This window comes from Pan troglodytes, chromosome 17 (genome assembly GCF_028858775.2).
Source record: "Pan troglodytes isolate AG18354 chromosome 17, NHGRI_mPanTro3-v2.0_pri, whole genome shotgun sequence".
NCBI classification, from domain to species: domain Eukaryota; kingdom Metazoa; phylum Chordata; class Mammalia; order Primates; family Hominidae; genus Pan; species Pan troglodytes.
Genome location: NC_072415.2, coordinates 27,387,172 through 27,399,896, shown reverse-complemented (window position 1 = coordinate 27,399,896; position 12,725 = coordinate 27,387,172). Strand labels below are relative to the sequence as shown.

The 12,725-nt window shown below is 41.2% G+C and overlaps 1 protein-coding gene across 22 annotated transcripts in view; it reads right to left on the bottom strand.

Moving 5' to 3' along the window:
- Positions 1–7,328: 7,328 nt before the first annotated feature.
- Positions 7,329–12,725, bottom strand: part of DLGAP1 (DLG associated protein 1) — a 964,206-nt gene continuing 958,809 nt past the window's right edge. For all 22 annotated transcript variants that reach the window (XM_016933374.4, XM_016933378.4, XM_016933377.4 and 19 more), the window contains one exon: positions 7,329–10,691. In XM_016933374.4, the coding sequence (XP_016788863.3) occupies positions 10,482–10,691 (210 nt within the window). In that variant the 3' untranslated portion in view covers positions 7,329–10,481. The remainder of the gene's footprint in view (positions 10,692–12,725) is intronic.

Sequence of the window (12,725 nt, the reverse complement as noted above, 5' to 3'; positions counted from 1 at the left end):
GCTCACTGCAACTTCCACCTCCCGAGTTCAAACTATTCTTCTGCCTCAGCCTCCCAAGTAGCTGGGATTACAGGTGCCCGCCACCACGCCGGCTAATTTTTGTATTTTTAGTAGAGATGAAGTTTTACCATGTTGGCCAGGCTGTTCTCGAATTCCTGACCTCGTGATCCACCCGCCTCGGCCTCCCAAAGTGCTGAGATTACAGGCGTGAGCCACCGCACCTGGCCATATGCTTTATTTATTTCTTACTACTTTTTTTTTTTTTTTTTTTTTGAGATGGAATGTCACTCTTGTTGCCCAGGCTGGAGTGCAATGGCTCAGTCGCGACTCACTGCAACCTCCGCCTCCTGGGTTCAAGCAATTCTGCCCAGGCTCCCGAGTAACTGGGATTACAGGCGTCCACTACCATGCCTGGCTAGTTTTTTTTATATTTTTAATAGAGACGGGGTTTCACCATATTGGTCAGGCTGGTCTTGAATTCCTGACCTCAGGTGATCCACCCCACTTGGCCTCCCAAGTTGCTGGGATTACAGGGGTGAGTCACTGTGCCCGGCCTCTCTCTTTCTTTCTTTCTTTCTTCCTTCCTTCCTTCCTTTCTTTCTTTTTCTTTCTTTCTTTCTTTTTTTTTTTTTTGACAGAATCTCACACTGTCACCCAGGCTGGAGTGCAGTGGCGTGATCTCGGCTCACTGCAACCTCCGCCTCCTGGGTTCAAGTGATTCTCCTGCCTCAGCCTCCTGAGTAGCTAGGATTACAGGCACCCTCCACTATGCCTGGCTAATTTTTTGTATTTTTAGTAGAGACGGGGTTTCACTATGTTGGCCGTCTCTTGAACTCCTTCCTGACCTCGTGATCCGCCCGCCTTGGCCTCCCAAAGTGCTGGGATTACAGGCGTGAGCCACCGCACCCGGCCCTATTTCTTATTTCTTATTATTATTTTTAAATTTTAGATTTTAGGGGTACATGGCAGATTTGTTACGTGGTTATAGTGCATGGTGCTGAGGTTTGGGTTTCTAATGATGCCATCACTCAAGTAGTGAACACGGTATCTGACAGGTAGTTTTTCAACCCTTGCCCCATTCCCCACTTCCTCCTTTTGAAATCCCATTGTCTATTGTCACCATCTTTGTGTTCGTATGTACTCAACATTTAGCTCCCACTTATAAGTGAAAACATGCAGCATTTGGTTTCCTATTTCTGTGTTAATTCTCTTAGGACAATGGCCTCCAGCTGCATCCATGTTCCCGAAAAGGACATGTTTTTTTCTGTTTTGTGGCTGTGTGTTTTATGCTTTAATTCTGTAAAGCATTTTAAAGTCTTTTTAGAAATAGAATTGAAGAAGAAGAAGAAGAAAGAAAGACGGACTGCCAAGCCTAAGAGTTGGTGTCCTGTGGCATAAACCTCACCACTCAAGTGCTTCTGCTCTGTCTGCTTCCTGACTGGTCCCGCATGTTGAGCACCTGCCCTGTTCAGTAGAGGGTTCTTATGCCAGCATCTGAGGTGTGCGCAAATAGACCCAATTCCCAGATGCATTCACGTAGGGCGAAGACTATGCTTACATCTTCCTTCAGTTCTATATTCTGGGAATTATAGAAAAGATTGCACTAAAACCACCTCCCCTACACATTTCTAGAGATACACCCCCCAAGCCTCATTGAAACCCAACTGGAAGATTGGAAGAGTCTTGACTTTTTTTTTTTCCTGGTTTTTCTTTCTTGAGACGGAGTCTCGCTCTGTCACCTAGGCTGGAGTGCAGTGACACGATCTCAGCTCACTGCAAGCTCCGCCTCCCGGGTTCATGCCATTCTCCTGCCTCAGCCTCAGTCTGTAGCTGGGACTACAGACGCCTGCCACCACGTCCGGCAAATTTTTTTTTTTTTTTTTTTTTTGGTATTTTTAATAGAGACGGGGTTTCACCGTGTTAGCCAGGATGGTCTTGATCTCCTGACCTCGTGATCCGCCCACCTCGACCTCCCAAAGTGCTGGGATTACAACCACCGTGCCCAGCTTTTTTTTTTCTTTTCTTTTTCTTTTTTTTTTTTAGCATCTCTTCGAATTCACTTTCTGAATGCTTTGTTTCATTGTTTGCAAAGGTAGGTGCTAAAACTTATACATGTTTGGTGAAGTGGAAATCAATGCAGCCGTTTTGGAAAGCCATTTGATAATATTTAAAAACAAAAATGCATATCTATTTGTCTATGAAAAGAACCTATAAATGCACTTCCACATATACTGAAGATATATTGTAAAACGATTTTCACTGCAGATTTTTTTTTTATCAAAGCAAGCAACAGAAACAGCCTAAATGTCTATCAATAGATGGACCAGATAATGTTTTATGGCTCATTCATAACATGGAAACATATGAAGCCATCAAAGAGAAAAGGTAGATCACAGTTTTCTGCAATGGAAGAATACATTACAAAATAAAAAAGGCAAACAGTAAAGGGAATGTGTATAGCATGCTACCATTTTGTGGGAAAAAATTATATACATATTTGCATATTCATAGATAAATGTAGAAGAATATACATACAATAAACATACAGGGTGTACATACAATAAGCTGTTCAAATATGTTCAGTATCACAGCAAACAACTAGAGTGTAAAGTGGCTCTCCTGTCATTGTCTACCCTTTTGTTGTCTTTAAAACTCTCATGTGTACTTTTTATCAGGAAAAAGAACACAACAAATAAATGGCTTTGTCTTGCATGTATCACACATGTATGAACAAAAGATCTGGTGTCAGACTGAATTCAAATACTAGCTCTGTCACTTGCCAGGAACCTTGGGAGCCTCCCTAAGAGCTCTGTAATTCACTTGTAGTGACCACCTCATAGCACAGGGTTACCATAAGGATTGAGCTACAGAATACACATGAAACAGTCCAGCCAGGGCACAAATGTATAGTAATAATAATAATAATAATAATAATAATAATAATAATGACATTTAACATTTATTTAGTGCTGACCATGTACCTGGGTTGTTTTAACAGTTTTACATAGATTAATTCATTTAATTCTTATAAAAACCCTATGAAATGGGTACTATTTTCATCCTAATTGTACAAATGGGGGAAATGAGGCACAGAGAGATGAACTAACTTGCCAAAAATACACAGCTAGTAAAGGGTAGAGCTGGGATCAAACCAGGTGGTCTGGCTTCAAATCTAGGCTCTTACCCACTTACAGAATGGCCTTGAACCTGCTAGGCAAAATGTTAAGACTGGTGAGAGAGTGGGTCAAGCTTTCAAGAGAAATGCTGGAAATATTTGTAACCATCTTATAAGCTCATGGAAATGCTTTCCTATCTGACACCAAGCCAGAATGTGATAATCAAAATGACACCTGGGTGTGTCTAGTGGAGTATGTGAGGACTTTCCCCCCTGTCTTTGTGACTCTGGAGTTACTGGGGAATCACTACTTTGGGCTGAAGCCAACAGGGATCATGGAGTAGGGAACCCTGTCTTTTATGCATCTACCATCCAACAGACAAATACTTAATAGGCATGGAAGACCTGCCCTCTTAATGAGGCTCCTCCCAGTGACATGGTTCTGTCAGAAGGACTTATCTCAGGAGGTATATTGAGTTTCTCATGGCTGTTGAGACCTGGTATTTTCTTTTAGGTAAGCATTTCTTTAATATTTAACCCAAATTCTCTCAGTTGAATATTTAACTCAATTCTAATGTGTTGTCTTTGCTAGAAGAATAGTTGGTCATTGGCCTCACTCTATCTTCAAATGAAGTGCCCTTGAGAACATGATGAGTTTAGCCACTGATGGTCCTTGAATAAGCTGGTGCCAAAACATCTTAGGTCCTCCTTGGTAGAGTGTTTTCCTTTCTTTCTTTCTTTGTCTGCAGAATTACCCAGAATTATCTAAATAATCATTCCCCACGTCACCATTATTGACGAAGTGATTAACCCTCACTTGAATTCATTTTGGAAATCCCCATTTTCCTGTGCCAACCCCTCTCCACTGTTCCAATGTTCCAAACTATTGATCAGTTTTCACTCTCTCTGCAAGATGCCCTGGATTTCATTTTGAACAACCTGCTGGTCAAGGTATCCCTGGTGCATTAACTCAAAACTAGACACACAGGCACCAGCTCCTTGGAAAGGATCCCTCTTCAGTCATTCCAGACTCATTTCCTTGCTTGACTAATGTTGAGGAAAAGTTCAGGAGCCCTTGAGTTGTTTTCATGTTTGCCAAACTCAATGTTGGAAGTGCCAGGCTCACCAAGACCTCCCAGGTATTGCTCCGGCCAGCGGCCAGGCTGCAGAGAAGAGAAAAGTTAAACCCCTCCTCAGTAAAGGAAGCAGGACTTTTTTCCAGGAGCATGTTGAGGAGGAGGGGCTTCTCAAGAAGTATGTTAAATTAAACCAAACAGGAAAGGAATCTAAGGGTAAATGATTTAAACTATCCCCTTTTCACTTTTGCTCAAGTTCTGTCTGTGAAATTTGCTTCTTCTCTCACTTGGGAATTACAGACAAACATCATATTGGCTGAGGTTATAAAGCACATTAGATTTTATTCTAGAAAGGAAATGGTGTGACAAATCTGGTATTTTTAAAAAATGTCACATATAGCAGTACACATTTTCATATAGCAAGTGTTTATTCCCTAAGACACACACACACACACACACACACACACACACAGTAGAATATTTTTATTGAAACCTGGGGAGATGTTTCTTCGACAATACCTTATGGGGACACCTATTGTATCTTCCAGCTCCTTAAATGTTTCTGCTTACTTTTCATAATTGAAATTGCTCAGAGAAAGAAGGAAGTGTTCATCAACTGAAAACTATATATGCAAATCTCTGAAGGGTAGCTATGCTGGAATGGTTTTTATTTGTAGAGCATTGGTCCTCAGAAGCAGTAAAAGCATCTGGATTTAAGACTACAGAAATCTGAAATTGTTGCTTATAATCTCCTTGTAGAGTCAACAGGAAGAATGCATTTTCCCCCTCAGTAACAGAAGAGAAAACACAGGCTCTATTTGCTCCGACTTCCCCTTTTCCAAAGTGAAAGGAAGAGTTTTTCTTTCTCAATGAAGAACCTCTTCATTGAGATCTCAAAAGAAGCTTGCTAATAACACTAATTTATCGATCAAGTTTCCAGATGAAATTAGCACCTACTTCTTCAAGAAGACAGACAAGAAGTGTGAAGAGGGAACGTGGCAATCATAATCAGCACTAGTGAAAATATTCTGCCCCATGAGTAGCAACAGTTCAATCAGCTGCGTGGCAGAGCTTGAGCTGGCATTTATGAAAATGTTTGCTTGCTCTCAGCCATTTTCTCTAAGTTGAGGCCTGTGCTCATTTACAAAGAAGACCTATTGGAATAATCCCTTTGCTGTCTAAGTCGAGACACAGGAATCAGGAATCACACTGGAGCTTCACATTCCTGTGATTTTCTGATGACGCCTTCCTGGACCAGCAGCAAACCCAGAGGACAGCATAGGACTAGGGGGTAGCACGCTATTTCCCATCTCTATGCTTTATGGGAGAGGATGAGTGACTTACAGTCACTGTAAGTAAACTTGTGCTGGTAATTGAATTAGAGCTGAGAGAGGGTTTTCAGACAGGGCCACTAGTTTGTTTGCAAAATGAGTTGATTCGATCTTGGCTTAGCAGCTGCAAGTCAAACAACCTATTGAGCAAACCCAAGGTAAATTTCAGCACCCTTTAGTATCAATGGCATTCGAGAATGAACACATTCAGACGCTATGATTTTTAAGATGTCATTTATTTAAAGCAAAATCAGTTTATATTCTCAAGGGGTGGATTTCAAAGATATAAAAAGAAAAGTCACGTTCAGAACAAACAATTTTGTTCAATTTCTGTATAAAACCTAAATTACAGTTTTTTTTTTGGAAAGTAGACTCTGTGATATGGGAAATGGCTTCACTGAAATTCAGATTTCTACATGCAAAAGCTAACTCATTTTGTTATGGGATTAGCTAAAATGTTTAAAGAGCCCCGATGAAACAGATGAACTAATTTGTGAAAAGGCAACAAGTGTAATCACGGTTCAGACTACATGAATAGTCAGTGCATGAACCAAAGTAATGAGGCCTTTGTAACCTCACAGAGATTAAGTCACCTGATCATTCCTCTTTCAAAGCAGTTTCAAAAGTACAGTGTGTTATTCTGGTGACTGGCATAGGTCTTGCTTATGTACAAAAATCAGAAAAAGTGGCTCATGTGCTTACTAATTTCCAAGGTTGTTGCATGTAGGTGAAAAGTTGGTGGGGATTAGGAGGAAACACTGTGGAAACAAATTTTAGAGTTGTGGCATTTTCAGGCAACAAATAAGTGCAAGTCCACATCATAAAAAATTCTAATTTACCCTTTTTGGGGGTCAATTTGTATTTTTTTTTTTTTTTGAGACAGAGTCTCGTTCTGTCACCCAGGTTGGAGTACAGTGGTGCGATCTCAGCTCACTGCAGCTTCCACCTCTTGGGTTCAAGCGTTTCTCCTGCCTCACTCAGCCTCCCGAGTAGCTGGGATTACAGGCATGTGCCACCATGCCTGACTAATTTTTGTATTTTTAGTGGAGACGTGGTTTCACCCTGTTGGCCAGGCTGGTCTCAAATTTTTGACCTCAGGTGATTCACCCACCTCGGCCTCCCAAAGTGCTGGGATTACAGGCGTGAGCCACTGCGCCTGGCCAAATTTGTATTTTTTTATATAAAGTAAGGTTTACAAATAACCTAAATGAAAACCAGATAAAATTGACAATGGCAAATAATTACCAATTTTAAATGTGGCAAGAATGACAGAGATGGCACTAAAGGAGCTCAATAAAGCCTTGGGTTCTGGACTCAGATCTGTCTTTTAATCATTGTGGCACATTGGGCAAGTCACTAAACCTCAGTGAGGCACAGTTTTTCATTATTGCAAGGATGGAATGGAAGCCACAAAGCATTTTTCTGATTTTCCCTACACTTGAGAGTTGTGTAGGAAACAAAGTGGATGAAATGCATGCAAAGAAATCAAAGTAGGTAAAAGTGACATGAATTTGCACATTTGAAAGGCTCATCACTCCTTCATAAAATAGACAGTTATTCTCAGCTTCTGAACTGAAACTTCATGAGTGGGATTATCAGAGTAAAAGGACTTTTTAGTTCTTCGGTATTGAAACCCCTTTAAACAGGATGTAAGTTCTCCCTATGTCATCAACAACGAATAGCACACGTGCTGTACAGTGAAAGTTAGAATGATATGCTTCTTAATTGCAGAAGTATTCCCGTCAAAAGACAATAAAGCATATTTTGGAAGAAGTGGGACTCTAGTAAAAACACACAGACCTGAAAGCAGTGCATTAATTATTTTATTAATTTCTTCTTTTTACATTATGGGAAACATTCATCTATTTACAATATTTTTTTGTTCACACACAATCTAGGTAAATAAGCCTATGAAATTCCAATTCATAAAGCCATAAAAATGTTCCCCACCCCTCCATCTGAAGGCTTTCAAATGAATCTTTTTTTTCCAAACCAAAATAATTTTTAAAAATTACATTTGGGAATTCAGATATGCTAGTGATTTACATTCCAGTTATTTAAAATATGCATCTAGACATGTTTTAAAAAAGAAATGGTAAATTCACAAGGATAAGGCTTAAATGAAAGTGGTAATGCACAGTAAAACATTAAGGAAACATCTATAAATAACAGAAATATATTACAATAAATTAGTTCTATTTACCATTTCAAATATTAAAAATCTTTAATCCATTTCTTCATCTCTCTTTACAAAAAGGTTATGTGAATTGTATGGAAACATCTGCAAAAAATATAATAAATACTTAATTTCTTTGAACGTTTTTTGATGTGGGAGACAAACTTCTTTTGTAATCCCCCCCTCCCCAAGAAAATGCCCAACACCTTTATACCAAAGTTAAACAAAATAAGTAATTTTTCAGGGTACATACATTTTCCATTACGAACTAAAAAACATTTCTACAAATTACATCAAAAAGAACAATGTAACAAAGGTTATGCTCATGAATGTCAGTTTCAGGGGTCAAGCAGCATTGTGTGGGGTCATGTTCTAACACCAATAATTAGCTTTTTATAAAGTGTTTGTACAATTTAAATTGTATTTTCAAGGAAGGCAAAGATCATGATGCCCTGTAGGCCTTGAGCTAAAAGATTTAAAATTCTTACCAAAAATAGCTTATGAATATACAAATGCCGTTCACTTAGACAAGATAAATAGGCCTTCTCTTGTCTCTCTTTAAAATATCATGGGCTAAATTAGTTTCCAAAGAAAATATTATAGGATGATCTTGAATCGTATTAGAAATCTATTTCTTAATCCAAATCTCAACTCTACCTCAGGGCACGGAGCTGTAATTGTGAGCATGGGTCTTGGGATGAACGCTGCTTCTTTCATATTAATCTGTGAGTTCCAAGTCATTCTCAGTATTGAATGTGACCATAGGCTACCCAAGTGGCAGTTGGCCCTACTCGATGCAAGCTTTGTGTGACTTTTAATTGCTGCTACAAGGTAAAGAAAAGGTGTATTCTTTTTAAAACTAGCAAACACTTGAAGCTCAAAATCTCTGTATGCTCCAATTTCACAAAGCACTCAAAGTGCTTTGTTCACCCTAGTTAAAAGTTGGCTCGTTGGTTTCAAAATAAGTGAGTAGCCCTTTTCTTGTAAACCACAGCAGTAAACATTTGTGCCCTGTTTATAAAGGTAGCTCAAAGCATCGATGGCTCTGAGAGGTAGCGAATTCTCTAGTGGTTTTAGAATATGTCCGTGAAAATATTTGTTGCTAGAACCCATCACCTCTCTTAATTTCATAAGTAAAATTAAATTAGCACCTGGCTATGAGAGTGTATTATTTTAAAAAGCTTCTCTGGTGCAAGCATGTTTGATGTATGTTTTTAAAAGTCTTTCGTTTTTAATTTCTAATGCTTTAGGATGTTAGCGGGACATAAAATGCCATTGATACTTAAGATTGCCACATCCTAAGTGTTTAAACTGCGACGAGTAAGGGCATTTAAAGACAACTTCAGCTAGACACCGATGCATACTGCCCATCAATCAAGACTAAAAATCTAAATCAACACTCTCTGCCAAAAGCCTTGATTTCTTTCAGTGTTTATGAATCATGACTCCCCCCACCTCTTCACGGCTGTTGACCCTGGCAGGTCGAGTTTCTTCTCTCACTACCTGGAACCTCAAGATGACAGCGGCAGCTCTTTTGAATGAGGCAGCATGTCTATTGGGGCAAAAATTTATTTTAGCCATTTGACACAGGACAGAATCCTATGCTAGGTATTACTGGACTCTGCAGTAGTGAGAGGAGATGAAAGGAGAAAATATATCTGAAATATGAACTACTTGGGTTAAAATAGACGGATGTGTAGCATTCAAAGGGATGGTAGGAAAACCCAAACTCTTCTCCAAAAACAGCCTTGCTGCCATTTACAGCGCTTTATAAGCAGATATGTACTTATATATGTGGAATCAGGTAGGCCCACCTGGATGGACACTTAACAAATTAATAGAACCAACACTTTCCCTTTAAAAACAGCCGCCACGACAACAATATAAATATACACAGTACAATAAGAGTTGAGAAAACATTTCAGGTCTAGATTTTCTTAATAATAGAACAAAAAAATCCCTTATGTAGTATACTAAACCATCAGTGCCTCCTTTGCCTTGCTTCATGTTATTGCCTTTCAGAATAGATTAATTTCCCTGAAAGATCGAATTTACAATCTTCTGCTGATTGAGACATTTGAAGCTGTGATTGATGAAGTAACAGTGAGGCAGTTTGTGCAGCTGTGAGTGTGCAGGTGCCCCCAGCACCTGCAGATTTCGCTTCTCCCATCCTTGCTACACATCCAGGTCCCCCACCCCCAGGCCAGGCTTGGTACCCTCTCTCTGTGTCCCTCATGGATTCCAGTGAGATGGTGTGATTTCTGAGGTTGGGAATAAAGTGCTCCATCTGCTTTTTAAAAAGAATAACCATTTAGGGGAAATAAAGGGAATCGGAGGCCTAGTTTCTTTCATGTGGAAGACGATAAGTCCCAAAGGATCACCCTGTGATACTGGATTTCTGAAATACCCTATGGTTTTATATTGCTGAACAGACTAGCTCGAGAGAACTGAGGATGGCGGGTGACCTAAAGGCATCACTTCTACACAGGTGGGTTTGGCTTTGCCCAGAAAATAAAGGGTTGGATCTCAGTATGAGGCAGGGTGACGGCATCAGGACAGGGGGCGAAGCTCGGTGAAGAAGAAGATGGGCAAACGGGTACGGGAAGTGGGGGGCTAAGGGGGGACTGGGGAGCGGCTCCTGCGAGATGGACAACTACACCACGACAGTGGAAGTCACTGAGCTCGGAAACAGACGGGCTCGGAGGGGAAGAGGGAGCCGGCAGAGGAGTGGCAGGGGGAGGAGGGGACAGATACTTGGCGGCGGCGGCCGGGCTGCAGGGCGCTCAGAGCCGGGTCTGCGCCTCGGGGATGTAGATCTCGATGCTCTCGGCGCTCTCGGTGGCCGAGTTCTGGCGGACGGACGCGGCGCGCTTGGCGGCCATCAGGCGCTTGCGGGCCTCCTGGCGCTGCGAGCTCTCCAGCGAGCGCTCCCGGATCAGCGGCGCGGGGCCCTTCGCCGGCTTCTTTGGCACTGGAGGAGGGGCCCTTCTCTCCTGATCAAAGCAGAAGGTTCAGGACATTACACAGCTTCTCAGGACAAGCTTGGGAAAAACTGGGATAGGTCAGTAGTTAGAACACACATTTTTTACCTAGGGGTGGTTAGTTCTGATCTGCACACTGCATATCTACTTTTTTCTTCATTATTCTGGCTTGGGTATTCAAAAGATGCAGAAAAAAAAAATCCCGGTAAGCTTAAGGCCCAGGGTAAGGCTGGGTTGCAGAACTAGGTCTCTCCAAGGGAAGGAAGTGGGTATTTTAAAGGCCCCTTGCGGAAAGCCTGCGGCTCCCAGCACATTGAGTGTGGTTCTCTCTGGAGACTCCAAACTCCTCCTGGTGCCAGAGATGGGCCAGGAAGCAGCGGCTGCAGCAGCATCTTAGAACCCCTGCATCCCCTCTAAGGATGCAAGTCACCGGGTGCAAGCTTGGTATAGAGCTTAAAAACATCTCCGCCCTGTCCCCGGCCCGCCCACCGTCCCCTTCCCACCAAACCTAAATAAACAAAGGAGGAAGAAGAGATATCAGATTGTGTTCTTTAGCTTTGTTGGTGCTACACCAGGTTAGACCCTTTTGCACACCACACACGAACACACAAGCAATATACAATATACAGGGTCACGGGAGAGGGAGGCCATTGATATTTCCTACACTCGAGAGTTAAGTCAGTTCCAAGGTGACTCTGACTAGGGGCCTCGGGATAACTGTGGTGGCCCAGGAGGCAATTCCAATCACAGGGGCAGAAACTGTGCCATGAAAAGTTGACACAGGATGAAAGAGGTCATTCCTCTTATCAGCAGCAAACTATGAAATGGGCGGATATTTTCAATGCCACTGCAAAAACAAAAGACAGTCATCTCTTTGGCATTAAAAAAAAATGCAGCAGGAAAGAATGGCATCTAGACCACAAAGGATTTTTAGGGAAAGAAAGTTGAAGTTGTAGACTGTGAAAGGGTGCACATAAAACTGATGTTTTCATTTTAAATAAAATACCCTCTATTCTCATAAAATGAAGGGTGAACATTATCTTGAAATATAGTTTCGGTGATTCTCCAAAGAGTACTCTTTGTATCTTAACACCAATCCTCAGCAAAGCAATTCCTCCCTGCTTGCCAGAGCAAGTGCCTAGTTCAACTTCTCACCCTGGAGCTACCCCACCGGCTGTCTAAGGTGGAGTCTGTGTGGCTTAAAAGAGAAAAAAGGAGAGCCTGGAGTGCAAACTATGTTCTCCCAACTCTGATTGTGCTTGTTCATTTTTCTCCTCAGGTTCATGGGGTGATGAAAAGCTCTGATCATAGGCAAAGTCCATTAAAAAACTTAAAAATCAAGCTAACTAATGATTTACTATGTAAATATCAATAGGTTACATATATCAATTCTTAGCATCTCTTCTTTTAGACATTTTAAATCTTCATTGTGGAATAACTCAGTGGATATTTTTAGAAATATGAATATTGGATATTTTTTAGTCATTTTCCTTTCCTTATACATTTTGATTTTTTAAACAATGATTACTATTATTATTATTATTGAGACAAGCTCTCGCTCTGTCACCCAGGCTGGAGTGCAGTGGCGCAACCACGGCTCACTGCAGACTCAAACTCTCCGAGTTCAAGCAATCCTCCCACCTCAGCCTCCCAAGTAGCTGGTACTACAAGTGTGTACCACCACGCCCAGCTAATTTTTGTACTTTTTGTAGAGACGGCGTTTCACCATATTGTTGCCCAGGCTGGTTTTGAACTCCCGGACTCAAGTGATCCACCCGCCTCAGCCTCCCAAAGTGCTGGGATTACAGACATGAGCCACCATGCCTGGCCAACAATGACTATTTAAAAAAAAAAAAAAATTAGATGCATCAGCTCTGGAAACTAAATTACCAGTATGTGTGCATTTGTAGTGTTTTCTTAAAATAAGACTGATTTAAAGCTTATCTAGCAGATAGTTTTAAACACAGATTAAAGAAAACTAGATTGGGTACAAATGTTTGGCTTCCCAAGTGAGAGGCCACATGTACATCAACAGTACTTTCCAAC